General features: G+C 47.8%; 2 protein-coding genes and 1 long non-coding RNA gene across 4 annotated transcripts; 1 reads left to right on the top strand and 2 right to left on the bottom strand.

Moving 5' to 3' along the window:
- Window positions 1–2,533: 2,533 nt before the first annotated feature.
- Window positions 2,534–3,554, bottom strand: Rprml (reprimo like). Its single transcript, XM_013113252.3, has one exon. It carries the CDS (start codon window positions 3,272–3,274, stop codon window positions 2,921–2,923), a length of 354 nt encoding a protein of 117 aa, XP_012968706.1. The 5' UTR covers window positions 3,275–3,554; the 3' UTR covers window positions 2,534–2,920.
- A 4,811-nt stretch (window positions 3,555–8,365) lies between these two features.
- On the bottom strand, window positions 8,366–22,585 carry LOC121141193. 2 transcript variants are annotated; one of them, XR_005878080.1, is made up of 6 exons: window positions 22,404–22,585; window positions 20,313–20,356; window positions 19,291–19,474; window positions 15,491–15,623; window positions 9,620–9,879; window positions 8,366–8,843 (listed from the first exon to the last, which is right to left on the bottom strand). It is a non-coding gene; the product is annotated as an uncharacterized LOC121141193 (long non-coding RNA). The 2 variants fall into 2 exon arrangements; XR_005878081.1 differs by lacking the exon at window positions 15,491–15,623.
- On the top strand, window positions 13,592–20,411 carry Lyzl6 (lysozyme like 6). Its single transcript, XM_013113233.3, has 5 exons — window positions 13,592–13,741; window positions 15,538–15,723; window positions 17,252–17,410; window positions 18,276–18,354; window positions 20,092–20,411. The coding sequence occupies exons 2-5, from the start codon at window positions 15,585–15,587 to the stop codon at window positions 20,159–20,161; spliced, it is 447 nt and encodes a 148-aa protein (XP_012968687.1). The 5' UTR covers window positions 13,592–13,741; window positions 15,538–15,584; the 3' UTR covers window positions 20,162–20,411.
- Window positions 22,586–25,351: the final 2,766 nt, after the last annotated feature.

Below are 25,351 nucleotides of genomic sequence, written 5' to 3'. Positions count from 1 at the left end.
AAGAGGGTGTCTGCTCCTCTTATTCAGCAAGATCCTAGTGTGTGACTTGGGAAGCTTCTTTGGGCCTTAATTTCCTCATCTGTACAATGGGAGTGTTAATGAAGCCTTTCTTAGTAGGCTAGGAAGTCAGTGCTTCACAAATTAGGGACTTAATAAAGTGTTCCCAGGTTCCCATCCTGCTTATGAATGTACTTTGAAAACAGCAAAATGTGACATGAATATGATTTTTTTTTTCTTTTCAGGGCTCTCATTTCAGAAAGCCAGTTCCATTTTACTGGGGAAGGAGCTCATACATTAAATAAAACTAATGGTGATACTGGTAGTTTTCTTTATTGGCAGTCCCTCAAGTGCTAGGCCCTGTGCTGGTCACATCACACGCATATCACAGGAACCCTGAGTTCTACCACTCCTGTTGTGCAAAGGAGGAAACTGAGGCACAGAAAGGCTAAGCTACTTCTTTGAAGTCACAGAGCAGGGAAACCGAACAGTGAAGATTTCTCAGACAAGGATCCTGCATTTCTCCTTGCTGACTCTGGGAATCTCTGAGATTTGGCCACTGTATCATGAGTCAGCCTCATACAGGGGAAAATTCTTGCTGCACAAGGCTTGGAGACAGAGGAAGAGTTTTTCCCAGAGTTCCAAGGTTCAAGATTCTGATCTTGGGTTGCTTTTCTCCTGCAGCATCAAGCCTCGCTGGTTTCTACCTCACATAACCCTTCCTCCTGTGTCTGAGATTTACATACTTAACCAGTACCACCCCCCTTCTGGGCTGTAGGAATAAGAATGGTTACAGTGTGACTGTCCTCCTTCCCTCTTCCCAGAACCTGTGCCTGTCGTTTTTTCCCTTGAGCCTGGCTTTTGCTTGTACCTGCATGTGTGAACAAGCTCCTATGCACATTTGCCTATGAATGAATGCATGCTTGAACATTGTGGAATGGATCTTGAATTCGAGGCCAATCTGGGCTACATAGGAAGACCTTAGAATTTGTATCTCAAAAACCTCGTGATACTTCACGGACAGGTCCTTGTTTACAGTGAGACAAACCCTGTGAGGCTTCTCCACTACGACTTTCCTTTGTTGGCAATTTTAGAAACTGCCCTCTCGAATCGCTTCCCTGTCGGCACTTTAGCAACAGGCCATTTTGCTTCAGGAAGTACTCAGTGTTCTTTAGAACCTGGTCAGGCACACATCTGAAGTCCTCATTCTCCCCGTCCCATTTCCCTCTTTGGGGGGAGTTAAAGAGAACTCTTTGCAGTCCTCTGAGTGGCATTCTCCTGACCACTAGGTGGCCCAGACTCCGGGTACTTGTGCTAACTCAGGCCAAGAGTCCAGAATCAGTGTCCCAGCTGTTCCAAGCCTCTCTCCACCCATCAGACAGGCTACCACAGACAATGCTAATCATCCACATCCCAACATTCATTCCATGCTGGGGAGGGTGTCTCATGGATATTTAACAAGGGCTCTGTGATTGTCCATCCTATGGATGAATCCCCAGATATGTGACTGAATGGCAGGATGGTGGATGGAACAGATTTCCATATCTATGATTCCACAGAACTGTGTGGGAGCTAGGAAGCGTCTGCATCCTTCAGACTCAATCACTTAATTTTTGGTGTTGTCGTTAAGAAACTCCCCGCCACCTTCTCGCCCCAACTGTTGCCGAAGAGAGAAGGTCCCTCCTGCTTCCCATGCTAACGCCAGGGAAGGCTTCAGCCATCTTCCCTCCCGTTCGCCCTCATTTCCACCAAGCTGAAGAGGAGAGGGAGGGACCTGAGCTCTTTTCCCTAGAAACCTCCCCAAGTACTACATGCCTGAACTGGCTAAGAGGGTACCTATAGGTCAAAAGGCTTTCTCCCTGAGGTGGCCTGGGCCCAGTTGTCCCTCAGAGCAAAGACTTGCTGCAAATGGCCCCCTTCCCTTCCTTCTGGCCTGTAAGCACCAAGTCCCCTCCAGAATTGGGTTTCAGGTCAACAGAGAGTGAAGGGTGCATTTCTTAATGGGAGGATTGAGTGCCGGAAGAAATGGCATTCGCAATCCATTTAAGGGGCTTGTTTGAGTCTATCCATCTACCTCCTAAAAGGGCGGGGCAAAACAAGCCCTTGAACGGGGCTTCTGGGCTCAGCCTGGAATTTTTACTAGATCCAATTCCTACCTGCCCAGATTAATTTATCTGATATGTTTATTTTATTCACAGCCCTCCCCCTTTTGGATTCTATTCACTTTCTTTTTCCATTTCTACTTTATGAAGAAGGCTAAAATTCCCAGCGATTTAATTAATCTCACCAACTGTCTGGCTGCCCCAAAGGGCCTCCTCTACTGTAGTAGAAGAAAACAGTTCTTTGTGAGAAGGGGGAAAAGCCAACCCCCCCCAAATTCCTTTTTCTCTTGCCATGGAGCTCCAGAGCTGCCTGCTGCACAGCTCCTTAAGTCGACCAAATTGGGGCCAGAAGTAGGACATGTTCCCCTTTCTCGCCCCCCCCCCCACAAGCACTGGGAACAACTAGAATGTATAAGAAAACCCGACAGCTATGGTTTTATTACAAAATTTATTTTCAGATGCAATGCGAGATCAGCTGCAAAATCTCAGAGATTCTTCCCGCGCCCTTCTTGGAACTGGCCCCCACCAACATGCCCGAAATCCCGACGCCAGTGACCTCAACCCTGCATTGCATCTCCCTCTCCCCTCCCTCCCACCCTGACCCGAACTTCTCTTTGTAAAAAACCTGTGACGAACCCTGTGCCCCGGCCCTCGCTGGAGCGCACACGAGAGAGCCCGGGGTGACAGTCCCTTCTTGCACCGCCACCGCCGATGTCCAGGTTGGAGCCTTCCAAGTCACGTCGCGGTGGCTAAAGCCTTGAGGCAGAGGCTCTGCGGTCCCTTCCTCGCGGTGCTGCGACGCTTGCCAGGGCGGCCGGAGCTCAGTACAGTCCCAGGATGGCGGCGCCCACGTCCTTGGAGGGTCTGCGCTCCTGCATCAGAAAGTTGATCATGCTCTCGGACTTGATGAGCAGGTTGCAGCCCAGGAAGAAAACACCGAAGACCACGGTGAGCGACAGCACACAGAGTACGGCGATCTGCGCCACACGCGACACCCACAGGCTGCGTTCGTCGTGTTCCAGCCCTGCAGGGACCCCGTCACTGGCGGTCAGCTGTGCGCCCCCGGGGCAGCAGTCTAGCCACGTGCCCAGCCCGTGGCTGCGGTTCCCCAGGGCGGCCCGGGCGTCACCACCCGCCTCTTCCAGGCCGCTGTGGTTCAGAAAGCTCGCGTTCATCGCGGCGCGGCGCCCGGAGTCCGGGCGCGCGGTCCAGGGCGCGCCGGGAGCTGGCAGCGTCCGAGCTGTCGGGGACTCCCGGGGGGGCCCTCGATCACCCTTAAGCAGGGAGGAGAGGAAGGGGGGAGTCGGCCCACGCGCTGGCACTCTCGGACCGCCTACCTTCCCGGCGGGAAACCGGCGGCCGGGAGCAGAGAGCAACAGGCAGCGCGCGAGCCGGAGAGAGCCAACAAACAGTGCGTGGCAGTCGCCCACGGAGATCCACGCCAGCCATGCTGCTCCGCCCCTGGCAACCGCCGAGCTCCGCCCCGCCCTACCCCTCCTTGCCCCAGCCTACTCGTGGTGCCCAAACTGTGAGGACATGAATCCCTCCCAGCATACAGTCTGAGCAAATATGGTTGGCAAGGGTCAGAACGTCCAGGCAGCTCTGTCCTCGGACCAAGTAACCTTGACTTGTCCTGTCTCCCCCCCCCCCCCGAACTGTGACTCCAGAGGTGGTCTGGAACCCTTCTCTATTTAAGGTGCGCACGCGGGGAGGGGCGTAGCTGTGGCCCCCCGCGTTGCCCACTCCACTGGGCTTGGTTCTGGGTGACTAAGTCGTGCTACACTGTCCCTGCTGGGCCCTCTCCGCTTTTTCCTGACTGAAGGCTGTCACAGCCAGGAGACCTCTTGGCCTCCTATTTGTCTGGCCCCACACACCACTCCTACTTAATATATTCATCAAAATTAAATCATTTGAGGTAATTTTTATTTATTTTTTGTTTTATAGAAAGCTATTGTAGACGACTTAGAAAGCATGATTTAGCAAGAGTGAGGAAAACCCTCTAAAACTACAAAACCCTTCAGTCTGGGGTGGGTCAATTATTCTTAACCTAGGCACAAACTCTTCCCGGGTGCCTTTTTGTGTTCCACACTGCAAACGGGAATGTCTTGTCTACTGTAGTGAACATGCTGTTTTGTACCGCAAGTATCTGGCCCAGACAGTCTGTGCTATGTTTTTGGCAGCAGGATTTCTTCCGAGAAATGCTTGATTATATTCTTTGCTCATTCTTCTGATTCGACGACAGTTTAACCTGGACTTGGAGCCCGTGTCCTTGACTCCATTCAGCTGAAGCCGGGCTGTCTGATACAAAGGGTGGGAGTAGGAAGTGGGCTCCTTTCAGGGCAATGCCTTGTTCCAGTGAGCATGATCACCATACACGGGCCAATGCCCTGTTCCGTAAGCTTTCAACGATTCCTGCCTGCCCCTGCTCCCTTCCACCATCCTGGGTAGATTTCTCTGGATAACTTAGTGTGGAAGGAGGGACCAGAGATGTTTGCCTTGACCTGGAGTGTGAAGGGAAAAAGAGTTTGGGCTTGTGGACATGAACAAAGATCACCTGACTGAGAACATGCCTAGGCCATTCACTGGGATCTCACGGGACAATGCAGTCTGGGCAGGAAGCTTTCCAGTGGAGGGAGGAAAGCCCTGGGGTGGGGGTGGGGGTGTCTCAGCAGAAGAGGGACTTAGTTTGGAGAGACATATTGCTTCCCCTACCATATCCTTTAGGATTTAGGAACAAAATTAGGGAAGCTGTGGGCTGCTGTTCAAGCTCAGACCTGCTTGCCCCAGGCGCTTTGTTTGGCTTCCTGACTACTGGTTTTGTTTTCACATTGTCTGGTCACTGTGCAGATGGGGGCCTCTCAGGCTCCTCCAGTTCAGGGACAGGGGTCCTGCCTGACCTGAACACAGGCCATTGCTCACTACCTGTCTGCAACCATGAGTCCTGGCAAGGCTGTTCACAGTTTGATGTGTATGAACCCTTCATTTTTATCCTTCTCTCTCCCCGCCCCCTCTCTGTACATGTTTGGTGTCTCCCTCAACCATTCCTCCATCTCCCCCACTGCCAGGACTAAGGGTCGAATCTAGTGTGATTGAACACAAGTAAGGCAAGCATTCTATCATGGAGCTATAGCTCTAGTTCCTTCTATTTTATTTTTGAAACAGGGTCACTGAGTCTGGAGCTCACAGATTCAGCAGGGGATCTGGCCAGCAAGCTCCAGGGACCTTCCTGTCCCCCTCGGTTAGCACTGGAGTTACATGGGCACTGCCTTTTCACACAGGTGCTGGGGATCCAATTCAAGTCCCTGTGCACTTTACAGTCTGAGCCATCTTCCCGGCCTCTGAACTATTAATGTTTGTGGGAACCCTGACAAGCCAAGGCCTTCCTTATTAATGACTGCATCACAAATCCCTCCACAGTACCTGAGGGACAGTGGCTAGGCTGGGTGACTCTGGCACAGAGTCCCTTACAAGATGGTACTCCAGGTTGTGGCTAAGGCCATCTGAAAGTTAGGTTGAGGGCAGAGGACTAGCTTCCCAGATCTCTCCATCTTAGGATTTCTATTGCTGTGAAGAGACACCATGACCACAGCTCTCTCTCTTTTTTTTTAAGATTTGTTGTTCATTTATTACATATACAGTGTTCTGCCTATATGCCAGAAGAGGACACCGGATTGAATTGTAGATGGTTGTGAGCCACCATGTGGTTGCTGGGAATTGAACTCAGGACCCCTGGAAGAGCAGTCAGTGCTCTTAACCTCTCAGCCATCTCTCCAGCCCCCCACAGCTCTCTTATAAAGGAAAACATTTAATTGGAGCTGGCTTACAGTTCAGAGGTTTAGTCCATTATCATCATGGCGGGAAACACAGTGGCGCCCAGACAGACACGGTGCTGGAGGGGTAGCTGAAAGTTCTACATCTGGATCAGCAGGCAGCAGGAAGAGAGATTGAGCCACTAGGCCTGGCTTGAGCCTCCAAAACCTCAAAGTCCACCCCCAGCGACATTCTTCCTCCAACAAGGTCATACCTTCCATGGTGCCACTCCCTATGGGCCCATGGGGGCCATTCTCATTCAGACTACCAGACTCCCTCAGTGGGCTGTTGGCAGGCGGGAACCTCAGTCCCTCTCATTGGCCTTTCTATGGGGCTGTTTGACCTTCCTCAGGGCCAAACTTGGAGAATGTTCTAGAATGTGAACAACTGGCAGAAGGGAGAGGGAAGAAAAACCAAGGCTGCAAAATGAAACGCATCAGCAAGCTCACTGTTGTTCAGCTCTCACGGCAAGCCCTGGGGAGAGAAGCCCTGACCCCATGGGCACTTGGAGAAACAGCTTGTGAAGCCATGGCCGGCAGTGTAGCACAGACAGTGTATAAGCCCACAAAGCTTACAACCAAGTCCACACTCTGCAGCTCTTGATGCATGTGGATAGGCAGGTGTGGTAGATTTACGTGACTACGAATCAGTGTATTTTTCTGTGAAGGAAAGATGGGAAGTCCAAGTTGTAGGGTGGGGCCTCAGGAACACAGGAGCTGTTTGTCACCTGGGTTGCCACCATCCTCCACAGAGAAGGAAGCAGGTGCCTCTGGGCCCAGCTGCCACCCACATGGGACTATTTTTACCCTGTACCTCAGCCACAGTCTGCATCTCTCAGATCTGGAAGGGCCATGTGGACAATCTGGTCCCCAAGAGGAAGTGCCAGGGGCCACCCAGAGGCTGTAATGTCCTGTCCCTGCAGCTGTTTGGGTTAACCTTTAGCCCTCTGTCATGTGTGGGCCATCAGGGTTGGCAAGAAATGCTCTCCTCTCAGGCAAAAAGGTTAATAAAACCTCTCTTATTAGTGCTGCTGGCTAGCTGAACCCTGGGGACTAAAATGTCCTGGTGAGCAGACCTTAGAAACTATCTACACTGTAAACAGGATATAGTGTTCTGTGCACACGTGAGTTACTCTAACAGAGGTAAGACCAAGTTAACTTGTGTATCCAACTGTACCTTCTCTCCCCCTTGAAAATGTAAATAGTTGACTGGAACGATGGTGCACTTTGAGAGCCCTTGAGTGGAATGTATTCCGTGAAGCACTGCAAGCAACCCGAGTCATTAGCAAGCTCTTCCTGAAGTAGGAAAATTTGCCTTCTGCCCAGTTCCTGCCCACATGGTCTCACGTTCCCAGCTGGCAGACAGGAGGGAAGCCAATGACATTTTTACCGCATTGGGTACAGAGTTAAACACCAGTTGCTTTGTCCACCCCTTGTTCACATGATGTTGCCCCTAGGGTGCCAGCCCTATTCTGCTGCGGTAAGTGGGTAGAGGGAGGCCCTCAGACCGTATGAGCCACGATGGCCTTCCCTAAGTGGGTGGGAGAAGGGCCTGGGGGTGACGTCTATAGCTATGGAAAGGGGCAGTGCCAAAATCAGCAATGCACAGTGGAGAGCAGATACATTTGTCATAGGTATCAGGAACTTCTATGCCTCGCCCTCTTCCACCTCTCTGATTTAGGTTTGATTGACAAGGTCTTGGTATAGTGTCCAGGCTAACATGGAAGTCAAGGTGCTCCTGCCTCAATTCCTGGGTGCAGGATAACAGGTGAAACTCTATGACCAGTTGGTTCATGCTTTAGAGAATATTAGAGTTGCAGAGATCTAGAATATGTTTCTGCTGGGCTCCTGGTTGGTTGTGTGTTTTTGGACAAAGCAACCCTCTTCTCTGCGGTTTTGATTGGTTCATCCATTAATCAAGGAAGCTGGGGAGACAGCACAGCAAAGTGCTTGCCTGGCAAGCATGAGGGCCTGAGTTTGATCCTTATAAACCATGTTTTTAAAAAGGTGGGGACATATCGGCACAAACTTGTAAAACCCAGAGCTCAGGAGGCCAAGACAGGAGAATTCCTGAGACTCACTGACCACATGGCCTAGCCGACTTGGTGGGTTCCTACAAGCAAAGACGCTATCTCAAAAAAGTGGGGTTGACAGTGCCTGAGGAACAAGCCCTGAGGTTGATCCCTGACCTGCACATGAGTGTGCATGTACAGACACACACACACACACACACACACACACACACACACACACACACACGGGGGGGGGGGAGGGGGAGAATCTCCATTAAAACTTTACTTACAAGAACAGATTAGTGGACCAGGCAAGCTGCTGTCTGCTTTCCTATGCTCTGTGTATGGGTGTATGGAGAAGCATGAAGCCCAAGACCTTTGTCTGGTCTGTCCCCAAAGTGCCTGAGCTTCATGACCCCATCTGTAGGTGAGGAGGTTGGTCATTTTCTGCAGTCCTCAAACTGTCCTCTCAGGAGCAGTAGTTCTGTGAAGTCTGACACATAAGAGACACGGACCCAAACAGGTTTCTTTGCTGCAAGACTTCTCTGGGTTGTAAGCATGTGGTAAGTTTTGGGAGCTCCCCATGGGGAATCGGGATGTGGCATTTGAAAATGGGACCCTCCCATATCAACTGCTATTTTGTGCTACAAAGTACCACCTAGAATACTTTGGGAAATACTCTGAAGCTTCCCTTAAGCCTCAGTTTCTTTGTGCAGAACATTGACGATGCTTCAAAAGTTAGATAAGGCCATGCCTGGAAACAGGCCCGGCACAGCACCTGGCACAGAGTAAATGCTCAATAAACGTTGGTAGCTATTATCTGTAACGAGGTCCTTCCTTTCCAGCGCTGACATTCTGTACTTCCAACTGCAGCATGTAATTAAACCGTAAAGCATCTGGCTTCCCGAGCACAAAGAACAAGCCTGGAGGAAGGAAAAGCGAGCAGGAGACGGCTCCTTCTGGGCTGCCCATTTGTGCACCAGCCTCCCCACCAGCAAGTACAACAGGGAATGGAGCAAGATGCCAGCCTTAATGACAGGGCTTGAGGAGCCTGCGGTTCCCTGTTAGCGTGGACCCTTGGGGGATATTTGCCAGCGCAGACAGCTGGAGGGAAAATCAGGGCTGCTTTATGGTTGTTGAAGTTTGAATAGGGTTGGAATGTCCCCCAAGGGTTCATGTGTTGATGACTTTGTTCCTGGTGTGGTGGCACTAGGAGATGGTGGAACCTTAAAGACTAGGCGTGGTGGCTCACGCCTGTATTACCAGCACAGGGAGGGGTGGGCTAGCAGGCTCAGGCAGGTGAACTCCCATGTGTTCCAGTAAAGCCTCGGCTACAGAACGAGGCTTTGTTTCACTAAAACAAAAGGAAGGGCTTTGGGATATAGCTCAGCTGGTAGAGCACTTGAATAAGGCCCTGGGCTTGACCTCCAGCATGGTATAAACCAAGCGTGGTGTTGCAGGCCTGTGACTCCAGACCTGGGGAAACAGAGGCAGGTGGATCAGAAGTTCAAGGTCATCCTCTCTCTGCCACCTGTGAAGTTTGAGGCTCACTTGGGATATCAGTGCCCCGTCTCAAAACAGAGAAAAGGGCGTCACCTCTGCGAAATCACTGTGTGCAGAACAGTCCCTGCCACAAGGAGCCCAGGCCAGAGGGGAGGACAGAGAAACTTGGTAAGGGCAAGCTGGTTAAAAATTATACCTAGGGGCAGACAATGCATGTTGGGCACCCAGAGGAGAGGCCAACGCCACAGGCTAATGGAACACAGGAGGAGAAGCTCCAGTTGATCTCCCACGTGGCTTAGAGACGCCAACTCTGGCTTAAGCATGGGAAACCATTCCCGGGCTTTGTGAACACATGCAAGGGCTCAGCACTGGGTCTCCAAGGTAACAGGATGGTGATCAGATGCTGGCCCGAGGAAGGACCAGGCATGCAGTGTCTCTCATCATTTGTATCAGGACCTGTGAAGACAGGAAGTGATTTCACATTCAGTAGTTTAGGGAAAGAGTTTGAATCCTGAGCATCAAACAAGTTTTTGTGGCACAGGCATGGGGACTTGCTCTGGCCGAGTGTACTCAGTCTTGTTAAGAAAGCATGACCTGGGGAAAATGGGTGATAATTGCTTTGTCTGCCTGAAACACCACCCACTGTCTTGCGGAATTTCTTTTCTCCAATGCAGCCAGTTACAGTATGAATTGCCAATGATCCATTCTTTCTTTTCCGGAAACAAAGGGCCCATGAGTGCCTGGGCTAATCCCAGGCCCTCTTCCACCTGAGCTGTTCAGGTGCAGGGATCCATTCGCCTGTGACCTATTAGGTAACCACAGATGAATCAGGAATTCACATTTTCCACAAACTAGCCATATGACTTCTTCTGGCCAATGAGACAACTGAAAAGGTAAAGCAAGGGGCAGGCTTGAGAAATGCTTGTTTCTGGGACTGGTTGTCTTGGTGCACTCACTTTATGATCTTAACTGCTATAGTTAAGATTTCAATGATATGGGGCCTTTGCTTGCAGTACCCATGGAGGCCAGAAGTGGGCGACGGACCTTTGGGAACTGGAGTTACTGCCCAGTGGTCATGTGGGTGCTGAGAAGTGAACCTGGGTCCTCTGGAAGAGCAGCCAGTGCTCTTAATTGCTGAGTCATCTCTGCAGCTCTTGGCTGGATGAATTTTATAATGTTTCATTTGAAAAATGATCCTGCTTCTGAAAATAACTTAAAACCACCATCACAAGAAAATGATTGCTTAATACTACAAGGGTTAGTTTTAAAGGAGACACACCATACATTGTTGTTTATACAACAGATCAGTGATGAGCTGGTGGACCACATCTAGTCACCACCTATTTTTGCAAAGGAAGTTTACTGCATCACAGACTCATTCATGGGTGCATTATCTATGGCTGCACTTGTGCCATGGTGACCGTTCCCACAGGGACCTTATGGACTACAAGGGCTAAAATAATACTATGTAGAACTTTATTTAAAAACTGGTTGCTACCTCGTGCTCCATAAGCATTTTAAAAAGGGAACTGGGTTGGAGAGATGGCTCAGCTGTTAAGAGCATGTATTGCTTGAAGTAACATTGAACATCAGCCATACCGGCATTGCTAAAGGAAGACATTATATGCTTGTGATAGTTATCTGTAATTGCTAATATAACCTAGAATCATCTAGGAAGGAGTCTCAGCAAGAGATTATCTGCCTTAGATTGCCCGTGGGCATGTCTGTTGAGGGTTATCTTAACCAAGTCAACCGATAAGGGAAGAGACTGCCCAGTGTCGGCAGTGCTGTTTCTTAGGCTAGAGACCCTGAACTGTTTAAGAGTGGAGAAACCAAGCTGATAACAAGGCAATCGGACAGCATGCATGATTCACTGGGTTGTGATATGACCAGCTGTCTCAAGCTCTTTTTGTGGTGACTTCCCAGTAGCAATGGGCTGTAACCTGGAATTGCAATGATGATGTCCCAGTAGCAATGGGCTGTAACCTGGAATTGCAATGGTGATGTCCCAGTAGCAATGGGCTGTAACCTGGAATTGCAATGGTGATGTCCCAGTAGCAATGGGCTGTAACCTGCAATTGCAATGGTGATGTCCCAGTAGCAATGGGCTGTAACCTGCAATTGCAATGGTGATGTCCCAATAGCAATGGGCTGTAACCTGCAATTGCAATGGTGATGTCCCAGTAGCAATGGGCTATAACCTGGAATTGCAATGGTGATGTCCCAGTAGCAATGGGCTGTAACCTGCAATTGCAATGGTGATGTCCCAGTAGCAATGGGCTGTAACCTGCAATTGCAATGGTGATGTCCCAGTAGCAATGGGCTGTAACCTGGAATTGCAATGATGATGTCCCAGTAGTGACTTGACTGTAACCTGGAATTGCAAGCTAAAGCAAGTCTTCTCTCCTAAGCTGTTTGTTGTCAGGGTATTTAGCCACAGCAACATAAATAAACTAGGAAAATACCTTTGGGGAGATAACTAGACCCGACAAACTTTTAAACTTTCATCTGATTAGGCATCTAGACTCGACTATCACTGAACAGAAAATGAAAACTTATTAAGCCACCTCACAGATTTGCAACATGTGATGTGGCTACTTCAAATAGCAAACTGTAGAGCTGGACATTGGTGCTCAACGGTAAGCCCACCAACACTTGGGAGGTGAAGGCAGAAAAAGAACCGTGAGGTTTGGGACTAGCCTGGGTTACAGAGGGAGTTCTTGTCTCAAAAAGATAAAAACAATTCTATCCATGTGAGTGCCCTTGAGAAGCAGCTTAGCCCACATGTTCAAATCCTGTTTGGCTTTAGGCTGCCTCCTACCAGCTTGGAGAGTTTGGGCATGATGTGAGCCTCTCTGAAGCTCATTCTTAGGAGCACTCTGAAGATAAATGGGTTCCCCTGTGGTGGTGCGGAGCATTGCATCCCTGCTAGCAGGGTTCACTCAGGGTCAGTGTCTGTTCTCGGAAGGCTCCTCTGCCTCATCCCACGGGCACTCCACCATCTCTTCCCATCTGCATTAACTCTCTTTCCCTTCTCCTTTACTGAGTCATTCATTCCAGTGCCACACTGTTTACCATGTGCTAACCAGACTAGCTAAGCCTGTGATGCTGCAGCAACTGGCCCCATAAATCACTCTGCTTCCTAACCATGGGGCTCCAGGCAAAGTGAATGGGAGATTTCTCTAAAGATGCCCTGAGAATCACAAGCCTCTGATACCATCGCCAGCTCTACAACCCAAAAAATTGTGACTACCCTTGCTGGAGTCAGGACCCTCTTTTTACCGAGATCTGGGGATGCAGGGAGGTCTCCTGGTGCTGATGGACTGGCAAGGTAGAATCAGAACCAGAGACCAAGGCTGAAATCCAAAGGTGTAGCACAAATAAAGGGAATGGTAGCAGCCAACAGGGGGAGGTTAGGGCATCTAAGGGAAGGCACTTCTGAAAACAAACTCTGAAACCTTGCACACAGGCTGCTTCTGCCCTCTAGTGGCTGCTGGTTAGCATAACAAGTATGAGCTTCGAGATGGTGGACATGGTTTCCTGACTTCTAAACAATGCTGTGTTTCTCAATCATGCCTGACCCACAATCTCCTTTCCACAAATGTATTTTGTTTAATGACAGTAATTTATAAATATTTTCTTCAGAGTCCATCTGAAGTACTGCCATGCTATAACAGGAAGTTCTTCTTTGTTAGCACACAACAGAGACACAATTCAAAAAATTTTTTTTATGGAAGAAGGGATACTACTGAGCCCCAGATAGCAGAAGGAAGGTGTATGTGGGTCCCTGGAGGGTTGCCTCTGGAACTGGATCCTGGTCCAGACTTCACAAAGGCTGTGCCCACAGAAATTCAAAACGCAGTCTCTGGGTCCTGTGCAAAGCCCCACAGATCTGCAGAGTTCCAATTCAGAATACAAACATAAACACACACCCCTGCAGCCCAGGGGCAGAGGCCTGTGACTGGCAGGTCCTCCTAAGAAGCCAAGGTGGTCCTGTTCCCAGAAAGGAAGGTAGGTAGCAGGGTTTTGCCTGTTGGTGTCCCTTACGTGGGACACCTTGCCTTCCAGACCCATCTGCCATTTATTTCTACCTAAAGCTTGGACAGTTTGCACAGTTCAAACCAACATATTTATGAGAGTGATGACATCACAGAACCAGGGTTCCAGAAGGCTGGGGTGACCAAGAACACGTGCCTTCTTGAGAAGAAGGAGAACTATTAGCCAGATGGGGCTGGAGAGTGCTTGGTGAGGAAGAGGAGGCTCTTGCCACAAACCAGCTTGTCCTATAGATCCTCCCAGAAGGCCCTGGGCCAGAGAGGTAGGTAGACTTGGAATCTGAATAGGGCCACATGCTGGGACCACTGTCACCCCAAGGGGGAATTCCTGGGGGGTTTAACGGACTGAAGCAGACCTTTCAGCAATCCATGCTCTGAGAAAACTATCTCTGAGGGACATTCTGAATCAGAATGGGGAGGATTGCATGACACATCTATCAGTTAAACAGGATTTACCTGAAATCCTAATTGGACAGGGCCATTTGTTCTATTTGCAACAATAGAGCGGGGTAGTGAGAACAGCCAAAGAATGTCCTCAGTGCATGCTGTATGGCAAAGACAGACAGAACAAGAGACTAGGAGGCAAGTGAGGCCACCAGAGAAGCCATCTTGCCCCAGTAGACGCTGAAGGGAAGGTGGAGGGATCCTGGCCTTTGCCCTCAGTCTCATACACCTGGGTTAAAGGGAAAGACACACATCCTATGACGGGACTAGCCCCCATGTGCTCTCATGGAATGAGCATTTTGAAGGAGAGAACCCAGTTATAGATATTCCCTTCTTCATTTCTTCATGATTAGACTCAGGCTTCCCATCCTTGGCCAGAATACCTCATAAGAGTTTATGTATCTAGAGGTACAGAGTGTCCCTCTGTCCCTCCCTGACAATGCTAATTTTAGTTGCAAGGTCAAACCATTGTCTGGATTTTGCTAAGTAATATGGGAGGACCAAGGCCATGTACACAAGCCCTGCTATTTCTCTAGCTCCCACCATCTCAGACTAGGTGCCCATGGTAGCTCTTGTTCAAGCCAATTATTATGCCCACACCATGTTCCTATTGTAGCCTAGAAATCTGCCACATTCCTAGGAGTCCTGGTTCCACTTTGTAAGGAATGAAAACCAACATCTTGGATGTTTATTATTTATCTTAATCATTACATCATTTTGATTGAGTAGGTATTAATAAATAAATCTTCATTTTACACCTGGGTCCAGAGAAGTAAGTATGTTGTTAAAAGTCACACAACAGCCCACCCTTTGATAGCTGGCAGTGGGTAGGAATTCAGAGACCTTGATCTGCAAACACACTGGTGCTCGCTAGCACGCGCGCGCACACACACACACACACACACACACACACACACACACACACAGAGAGAGAGAGAGAGAGAGAGAGAGAGAGAGAGAGAGAGAGAGAGAGAGAGAAGCAAGCAGAGAAGCGCAGGTAATTTCTATAACAAGATCACTTTTACTTGCTTTCTGATATGCATCTTGAACAGAAACAAACCAATGGAACCTACAAGTAGCCCACCAGGAATTGCACCAGGCATGGTCTCATGTGTCTAGAGTATGGGTTGGGGGAGTTTGGTACTCAGTGTTCCAGTCCTTCCTCTGAATACACACCACAAATGCTGGTGAAGCATAATCTGCTCTACTCTCCTTTGCCAACCTCACTTGCCATCCTGGCACCCAAGCTCTGCCTGTGCCTCTAACTACTCAATACCCATTACAGGAGGACCTGCAGACGAAGGCAGAGTGGTCTTGATTTTGAGCTGTTGAATCTGGGCAATGGGTATATGGAGGATCACAAGATTACTCTCTCCTTTTGTGTTTCAATTTTCTGTGGCCAAAAACATGAGGAAAAAGTGAGCTGAATGTGGTGGCTCTTGCCTGTGACACTAAGGTTCTGGAAGCAGAGGCAGGAGGATGGCTGAAGGCCAGCCTGGTTACATCCTGAGTTCCAGGATAGGCTTGGGTTGTAAAGTGAGATTGGGGTGGGGGACACTGAAACTCACCAGGCCTTGGGCATTGAGTGAGCAGGAAATGTGGTTTCTCTCTTCAGATTCCCCAGGCTCTCAGAGACTGGCAGCCTCCTTGTTCCTTTTGGTGATGATGAGGGTGCTGTTTATCTGCATGGCAAGTTGCCTCCTGGTGGTGAATGGTGGAAACACCATCAATCGCTGTGCCTTGGCCAAGATACTGCACGAGGAGGACTTGGATGGGTTTGAGGGCTACTCCCTGCCGGACTGTGAGTGCCACAGTCTCAGCCTCTCTTCACCCCTCCTCTAGTTTTCTTACCCACCTTCCTGTCTTTGCCATTTGCCTTTCAAAGTCAAGTTCACAGAACCGTCTCCCCCCACCAAGATGCCTTTCCCAACATACCACATTTAAATCAACGGCTATTAACTGAACACTTATTATGCATGTGTATAAATGTGTAAATCAAATCCTTTCCCTCACAGTGATCACATTCTAGGAGGGCAGCAACAAGCACGCACACAGATGTAAGGTATTGACTGGTGGTGACAAATGCATTGCGTACATGAAATAGGCTTATGATAGAGTCGAAAGCAAGAGGGCTGCTATGAGGCCAACCAGGGCTAGGCAGCAAGTTCTTGTCTCAAAAAAAAAAAAACACAGACGAAAATGACTTAAGCAGTCAGCAGGAGGCTCAGCAGGAAAAACACATTCCTTGTATGTCTGAGAATTGAGTTTGTTCCCTAAAGCCAACGTTTTCTAAGTGGGAGCTGGAGAGATGGCTCAGCAGTTAAGAGTGTGTTCTGCTCCTCCAGAAGACCTGAGCCTGAGTCCCAGCACCCATGTCAAACAGCTCACAAGCATCTGCAACTCCGTCTCCAGGGGACTTGACGTCTCTGGCCTCACGGGTACTCTGAAGTCACATGCACACAGACACCCATGTGCTCACACACATAATTAAGCATGAATCTTTTTGTCCACACCTATAATCCCAGCACTCTACGGTAAAATGAGTGGCAGAGAAAGGGAAAGCACCAGAAGCTCACTGGCCAGCCAGCATGGAGTCCACAGTGCAGCTACAGAAGCAAGAAAGGCCTTGACCCAACAGGGAGAAGGGGAGAACTGACTCTCAAACGTTGTCTTCTGACTTCAACACGCATTCTCATTTTCTCTCTGCCTCTCTGTCTCTGCCTGCCTACCTGTCTCTGGCCCCCTCTACACACTTAAAAAAAACCTTAAAAAATAACTACATGCACAAAGGAACCATTTAAATGAGGAAGTCAGGGGCTTCTGAGGAAGTGACACTGAATGAAATGGCCCCAGATGTCTAGAGGGCAGGCATTCCAGGCCAAAGGAACAGCCAGTACAACGCTTCATCCTTGATTCTGCATGGAAGGGATCTCTCCTTTGTACCCAAAATTTGTGCTCACCTGCCCTGTGACACATTCTCCACATAACCTGGTGTGTGTGTGTGTGTGTGTGTGAAGCCCATACTTTTGTTCTATCTGTACTTGAAGTCAACACCAGTCTATTAGGCTGTGCATAGTTCCTGGCACACAGTAGGTACTCAGCAAGGGCAGAAAACCTAAGTGGGTGGAAAGATGGGGGATGGCTACACATATGGATAGGGAAATGGCCTGAAGCCTGTGGGTATTTCTAGCTCTTGGGGACTATCTAGCCTCTTGGGCCTCGTTCTCTCTCCTGATTCCTTGCCTCCCCACCGCCCCTTTTTTTCCAGTCAACTCCTTCCCATTCAGTTTGTATTCTCCCTAAAGCCCGAGCCTCTTCTCTTTTCCAAGGGCTGTGCCTGGCTTTTGTGGAAAGCAACTTCAACATCTCAAAGGTGAATGAGAATGTAGATGGCAGCTTCGACTATGGGATCTTCCAGATCAACAGCCATTACTGGTGCAACGACTATCAGAGTCACTCGGAGAACTTCTGCCACACAGACTGTCAAGGTCTGGCTGGGAGCCCTAGGGTGGGAGAGGTGAGAGAGGAGACCAGGCTCTACTCTTAATGGCTGGGAGTGGCACTGCAGCCACACTGTTATATATTGAGCATTATCACATGCATAGATCATTTTATCCACCCTTCTACACAGTAGAAACTGCTTATGATCCCTGCTTCCCAATGAGCAAATTCAGGCTCAGAGAACAGAGCCAGGTACACTGTCATTAGTGCCACCTACAAGCCTGGCCTGGGGCCATTCAGTGAGATGCTGTCTGAGGAAGGGAGGGAGGGAGAGAGAGGGGAAAGAAAGGAAAGAGGGAGGGGAGGAGGGAAGGAGGGGCAGGATGAAGGGATGGAGGGAGGGAAGGAGGGAAGGAGGGAAGGAGGGAGGCAGTTTTGAAAAGAATGTGACTTGTGTCCTTGGGTGCTCAGGTATAACCATTCACTTGTACCCAGGTTAATGGCCACAACGAAGGCCAGGTACAAATTTCTTGCCTCAAAGCTAATCCAGGAGGCTTGACAGGGCTGGTGACTCCTTCCTACCCTAACATCCCTGGGCTTCTCACCTACAGACCCCCCCTATAAACAGGACTTTTTCTTGGTCTGCGTGTTGTCTGTTTTTATACCCCCTTTTCCCCAGAAATCCTGAAAACTTTGGGTGAAAACTAGAGGAATAGTGGTGGGCAGGCTCAAATCTCCTCCTGGCCTCACTTCCTATTTCTGGCAGCCACTGTAGGGTATCTAAATGTGTCCCTAGGATGGAGGCCTGGCCTAATCTGGAAGTGCTCTCAGGCCCTTAGTTGACAAGTCCTCTATCTGGTCTTTGGGATTAGCCTTTGTGCACATCACAGGTGACCTCCTCTTTCTTTTCAGAACTACTGAATCCCAACCTCCTTTCATCCATCCACTGTGCGAAAAAGATTGTGTCTGGATCAGGAGGGATGAAGAACTGGTGAGGGGGATGGGTGGGATTGAGTTAGTGGGCACTGCCTCAAGAAAGAGCATGACAGAGTAAGGGGCAGTGGACAGGGGCTCGTGGTCAATCCCATACAGAGGTTTAGAACAGTATGGAGCTGGAGAGATTGCTCAGTGGTTAATACTTTCAGAGGACCCACAGCGAGACAGATCACAACCATCAGCAACTCCAAAGCTAGGGGAACCAATGCCCTCTTCTGGCCTACATTGGCATTGCATGCATGTGATACACAGACATAAATCCAGGTAAACACTCTTACATACAAAATAAAAATAAAAATCTCAAAAATTTAAAGACAGGATAGTGGATGATCTTAATACTCTTTGTCATAAAACCTGGGTTTTTTCTCTGATATTGTATTAATCACTTTTTTTTTAGTGTTTTGGTTTTTCAAGACGGGGTTTCTTGAAACAGCCCTGGTTGTCCTGGAAGTTGCTTTGTAGACCAGGCCGTCCTGGAACTCACAGAGATCTGCCTGCCTCTGCCTCCTGAGTGCTGGGATTAAAGGTGTGCGCCACCACTGCCCTGCAGTCAACAATTTTGATTGTACTAAGACAAAGCAGCTTGAGCTAGCAGAGGGAAACTTATTTGTTCATATATTTAGATACTTTGTTACTTATTTTTAGTTCCTGTATGTGTGTGCTATGCACCTCTGCATACATGTATGTGGAGGTCTGATGTTGATGGCAGAAGTCTTCCTCAATCTCTCTTCACCTTATTCGTTGAGGCAGAGTCTCCGAATTGGCTAGTCTGGCTAAGCACTTTGCTCCAGGAATCCCCTGAACACTGAAATCAGAGGCAGACAAGCCCACCTGGCACTTATGTGGGTTTTGGGGGGATAATTCCAACTCTGGTCTTACACTGTGAACCATTCCCCAGCCCAGAAATTTATTTTGAGAGAAGGTTTCTTACCGAGCCCACTCAAGGCATGCAGCTGGGTCTCAGGAGAAGGTTGGAACCTCAAGAGAGGCTGGAAAATAGACAGAGGCTTCTCATGGCCAGTTCTGCTTTCATCTCACATTCAAGTCACCATTCTCTGCAGACCAGCATCCTCTGGTCCCCAATCCACAAGACAGACAGCATCCCAAGTCTATAACTTCAAATCCGAAGTGGACCAGTTAGTCAAATTCTAGTCAAAGTTCCTGAGATAGCAACGCTAATTGATTCATTGCGAACCAGTGTTTTCCCCTTTGATCCAACTGGCAGAAAGCATAGCAAAGCTGAATACAGATGTGTTTCCTGCAGGGGCCCCTCTCATAATAAACAACATTTCCTGTTTAAAAAAAGGGGGTTCTTTAGTGGCACAGGTACCCCAAAGTTTTCAGTTACTCAAAGCAGAATGCATAGGGGACCACTTAATCTTTTCAGTGCTTCAAACTGGACATATAACTAATGCAAAGGCCCCACATTGGTAAGAATGTAAAGAATACTAGTATTGCATGCTCAAAACAAGATCCAGGAAGTAATTACTATTAGGGCTGATCCTTTTTGAAGGGGAGGTTCAAAGATTGAAACTAGGATTTTGTTTTAATTAACTCCAAATCTTATAGAATAGTGACACCCACCTTAAAAGGGAAATAAGGAATTAAAAATGTATATACTTGAAGGGGACCTGGGTGTTGCTCTGCAGGGAGGACTCTCTAGTCCTATACTAGGTATGTGGAGAAGCAGCCAATTAAACAGAGAGCAAAACCTTCTCTTTTTACTCCACAGGGTAGAATGGAGGTTGCACTGTTCAGGACGGCCACTCTCCTATTGGATGACAGGATGCCATCTGGAATGAACCAGAGTGCAAACCCACTGGAGAGTCACTCCAGGACCCCTGTTCTACTTGGAGATTCTTCACTATTTCATCTCCTTGCCTTCACCTCATATTTTTTCTCTTCCCACTAACAAGTAAAACTGGCCAGAGTCCCGGTGGAAAAATGTCTTACCAAGGTTCCCTGCTTGTGTTCATCCAGGCACAGTTCCTTTGTTCCTATCATTTGCAAACCAAGAAGATGTCAAATAAATACAATTATTTTCTAAATGAATTAAAGCACACTGTGCAAAGAATGTGTTTAGTTATTAATTCCACTTACATTTGAGTACCTACCACTTTAAGAGTGTTCTAGGCATGAGAAAAAGGAAGACAAATATATCTGTTGCTCTTTAGGTATTCATAATTAAGTTGGTGAAGGAGAGACAGCCATAAACATTATAGTGGGTGATAAAATGTTTACTAAAATCTATACTCATTGGTTAGATACAGTACTGAGCTATTAGTAATTACACCCAGACAATTATTTTCAAGGGTTAATAGGAGATTCAGACATAGGTATTCAGTGGTGCTGAGATCTGGCATTGAAATGGAGAAAATCATACTAAGATAAAGATATGGTAACAGGTGCCAGTGATGTGGAGAGATTGAACAGGAATCTAGATTATTAAAAAAAACTATTACTACTACTACTAAAAAAAGTAGAAGAAAACCAGCAAAATGATTCAGCAGGCAAGAGTGCTCGTTGCCAAGTCAGATGACAAGAGTTCAATCCCAGGAATCTAAATGGTAGGCTAAAACTGACTCCTGAAAGTTGTCCTGCCTTACATACACACTTGTGCCATGGTGAAAGCTTGTCTGGATAGGATCTGATTGGTTTGGCAAGGGTAGATATGGAGTATAATTTGCTTAAAGACAAGACAAAGGCAAAAAAGGGACAGTTGGAGTAATGTCCTGCACACAGTCACTATCAGTAGTTACAAAGAACCTGATATTCACTAACTCCCTGACTTCTGTACTTCACAAGCAAGTAGGAAGTCAGGTCAATAACTAAACCAGAAGGGCCCCATATTAGACACTTGTCTTGCTGCTGTGCCAAAGTACCTGGAAGACCAAGGGTCTTATTTTTATTTTTAATATTTTGGCTCACAGTTTGAGGGGGCCAGTCCTCCACGGTTGACATGTGAGTCAGACAGTTGGTCACATGACATCTGCAGTTAGAAAGCAGAAAGAGAGGCATGTGGATGCTTAGCTACCTCACTTTCTCTTTTTTGACTGGTCCAGAACCCAAGCCCAAGGGACAGTGCCACCCACCTTCCTCAGTTAAAACTTCCCTGGAAATACCCTCCCAGACATACCCAGTGGTGTGTTCCCATGGTGATGCTAAATGTAGCCAAGCAGATAAAGATTAATCACAAACTCAAACTTGATTTCAATACTTCATTAAGAAGATCATGACTAGTCTCAGCATTTTTTTGTAAAATAATCTTTAGCATCAAATTGTTATGGAAGTCATACAAGCAGGAGAATGGGATATAATACAGTTAATTTTATAAAATTAAAAAACTTATATTGTTAGTGCTGAAGAGATGGCTCAGTGGTTAAGAACACTGGCTGTTCTAGAGGACACAGGCTCAATTCCCAGCACCCACATGGAGGCTCACAACTGCCTGTAATTCCTGTTCCAGGGGATCCAACATCATCTTCTGGCCTCCGTGGGCAACAGGTATGTATGGTGCACAGTCATTAAAACACATTTCCTGTCCTTTTGTTATTTTGTTGAGGACAGGTGAAAACGTTATCAGAGACCAGCATGGACCTGAGGGCTGTCATTTAGAACTCACAAGTCCTACAGAGTCCTTTTATCCTCTGAAACCTAGAATTGTTGAGCCTTAGGCCTCACCTCTCAGACAATATAAGTTTTAATTTTATAAAATGAAGTGTACTATATTCCACTCCTGCATTATATCTCATGGAACACCTTTCTTAGATGCCATCCGCTCCAGTATTTCTTTGGATCCATTCTGATCTCTTTTCCAATTTACTTATCAGTTAGCTCGCAGCTCCTCACACCCTCCAAACTCCACATACACACACCACCAGAAACTCTGGGACAAGCAGGAACACGTCTTGAAAGATTTCACGCAGGTCGCCTAGGGGTTGAGTTCTGCTTGGTTACAACATATTTAAAACTCCTTAAAGTTAACCCAAAGGATCCCATCTTTAGAAGTCATTTCCCACCAGTTCAACAGTGACCACTACCTACTATTTTAGTCTCTTCCCGAAGAGAAGACGAAGCCTGCGGGATCCTGTATGTCTACCCTTAAAAATACGCTTGGGTAGGAGCCTACGGGTCAACGCTATCGCTGGAGTTGGGGCGGCTGTAGCAGAGGACTACACAACAGAGAGAGGGTAAGGACGACGCTGGCGCTGGCACGCCGCCGGCCACACCCCTTGCACGTGCACTGGTGCAGGCGTGCGAGCGCAGGCGCAGTCAGGGTAGGAAGTAGGGGTTGCACCTAGAGCGCGAAAGCGTTGAGTGGAAACTTGAGTTTTGGCAGAGGCCTGGCGTATGAGGGGCTGCGCTGAGGGGGAGGATGGACGAGGCACCTCCGGTGCCTGGAGAGTCCGGGTTCCTCCAGCTTGGAGCTTCGGCTACAGGTATTAGGGTCGGACTCGGTGTCTAGGTCTAGGGGACCCGGTGGGCAGTGAGCCAGCGCCCTTAGCGCCCTCGTCGCCTTCTCAGAAGAAGCCTCTGTCCCTGCAAGGAGAAGTGCCCCCAGTGGAGAAGGGCGGGGACTCGTGGGAACTGGGGAGGGAGAGCAGCGCCCACATGGTGGGCCTCCCACAGCATTCTCTGTCTGTTCACAGCGTTCTCCCTGTTTGGCCTTCTGTACATAACCCGTGTCTTCCCGAACGAGGGACAGAGGGACACACAGACCTGACCTCCCCAAAGGCATGGGACCTGACCCCCCACTTCAGATGTAGCCCGTGAAGGTGGGTAGAAATGCCAGAGCTGTAGTGAAGTTCAGCCATGAGCTAGCATTCCTGCGGCTCACACAGTGCTTCCCCATGCATTTCACCGAGCCGGGATCTCTCTCTCTCTGTCTGTCTGTCTGTCTGTCTGTCTGTCTGTCTGTCTGTCTGTCTCCCTCTCTCTCTCTCTCTCTCTCTCTCTCTCTCTCTCTCTCTCTCTCTCTCTGTCTCTTCTCTCTCTTCTCTCTCTCTCTCTCTCTCTCTCTCTCTCTCTCTCTCTCTCTCCTCTCTCTCTCTCTCTCTCTCTGTTTCCCTCCCTCCCTCCCTCTCCCTCTCTCTGTCTTTCTGTCTCTGTCTCTGTCTCTCTCGTCTCTTTGCAACAGTGACTGCTGTAAAGAGGTCAAACTCAAGTGTACTCACGTAGAATATTCCTTCCGCATCAGTTTCTGTTGCCTTTAAGTTTGAGAAATGACAGAAGATTAGCTTTTGTTGCTTTTCTACAGATTTAAGATGTGTGAGTTTGACAAACGGTCAGTTGTAACCCTTCACTTCCCAGAATGTAGGCTCCTTTAATGTGTTGTAGAAACCCTCTTCCATGTCATCATGGCAACCGATTTAATTTCTCAGAGCCTGCTTCAGGGCCACGTGTCACTGTGTCTCTCAATTCAAACACCTGTCCTTTTCAAGGACCATTTCAATGAATGAGCTGATCTGTCCTTGCTGCTTATTTTTGCCCATGTAGCCTCCTCATCGACTTTTATTGGATGTGAGAACTTTACTCAGTAGGGATCCTTGCTCTACTGTCGCTGCTTCTGTATATTGTTCAATACCTTCTTCCATCTTTGATCATCCGCTTCTACTGACTGAAGAGATCATCTGTCAGGCATTGTTTAATTATTTAATTGTGGTCTATTTCTAACCTGTGACCAGGTCCAGGCATTTATGTAGTATAGATGTCACTGGAGACATTACAAAACAGTAGTGAGTTTTTCCTGCTTTTTGGAAACTGGGACTATTTCATAAATCTTAGATTTTAAGAATTTTACAAGCCAAGCCCATCACTGAATAAGTGAAATCATACTTATTGCAGAGTCTTGGGTTACTATTACTTGCCTTTGCCTTGTTACCAGTTTAAGTTTTTTTTTTTTTTAGCTTTGGTGCCATACAGGTAGTTCCTGCCTTGTTCCCCCTGACACACACCTTTTTAGATATAGAAAAGAGAATGATGTTCTCAGCGACAACTACGGTAAGCTTGCCAAAGTAACAGCTCTGTGCTTCCTGCCTGTCCAGAAAAGCCCCAATGTGACCCATCACATAGCCAGTCTCCCTTGTAGTACTGGGCATTTCAGCTTTCTAACAAGCAGTTTTAGATGTCAGAGAGAGAAATTTCATTTTTAAGTCATTTATTTATTCATTCAACTGATACACTATCAATCCTTTATTCATTCATTCAGCAGACATACTATCAATCCTCTATTAGATGGTGTGGACTGTGCTTGGTTCTGGGATAATAAAAGAACAAAATACTGGCATTTTTAGTGCTCATTGGGTGCTTATTAGCTTAAGGACTGGTGACAGAGAATTAAGATGCATAAACAGATCTGCAAGTTACTAATAATGCTTTGACTTATTTTGTATTGTTCAACTTTTAGGAATATATATATATATATGATAGTTTGAATGTAATTGCCCCCCAAAACCTCATAGGAAGTGGCACTATTAGGAGGTGTGATTCTTGTTGGAGTGAGTATGGCCTTGTTGAAGGAAGTGAATCATTGTAGGGGTGAGCTCTGAGATTTCCCATGCTCAGGTTACCGCCTAATGTCTCAATCAACGTCCTATTACCTGCAAGTTGAAATGTAAACACCACTACATCTGCCTGCACACTGTCATGCTCCCTGTCATGATGATAATGGACTGAACCTCTGAAACCAGCTCCTCAATTAAATATTTTCTTTATAAGAGTTGCCATGGTCATGGTGTCTCTTCACAGCAATAGAAACTTAACTAAGACAATATGACAATTTTCGAAATTGAAGTAGACATCTTGAAAGAACTAGTGCTGTCTACTGTACTATAAGACTGGAAATTAGTTTAATTGATAAAGTGAGTGCTTGCCTAGCATGAAGCACTGAGTTCTATTTCTAGCACCACATTAAAAAAATCAAAGGTGGGCATAACAGTACACATCTCTAACCCCAACACTCAAGAGTTGGAGATAGGAGGGTCAGAAGTTCG

Source organism: Mesocricetus auratus, unplaced genomic scaffold (assembly GCF_017639785.1).
Source record: "Mesocricetus auratus isolate SY011 unplaced genomic scaffold, BCM_Maur_2.0 Super-Scaffold_100007, whole genome shotgun sequence".
NCBI lineage: Eukaryota > Metazoa > Chordata > Mammalia > Rodentia > Cricetidae > Mesocricetus > Mesocricetus auratus.
This window is presented reverse-complemented; position numbering and strand designations above follow the sequence as displayed.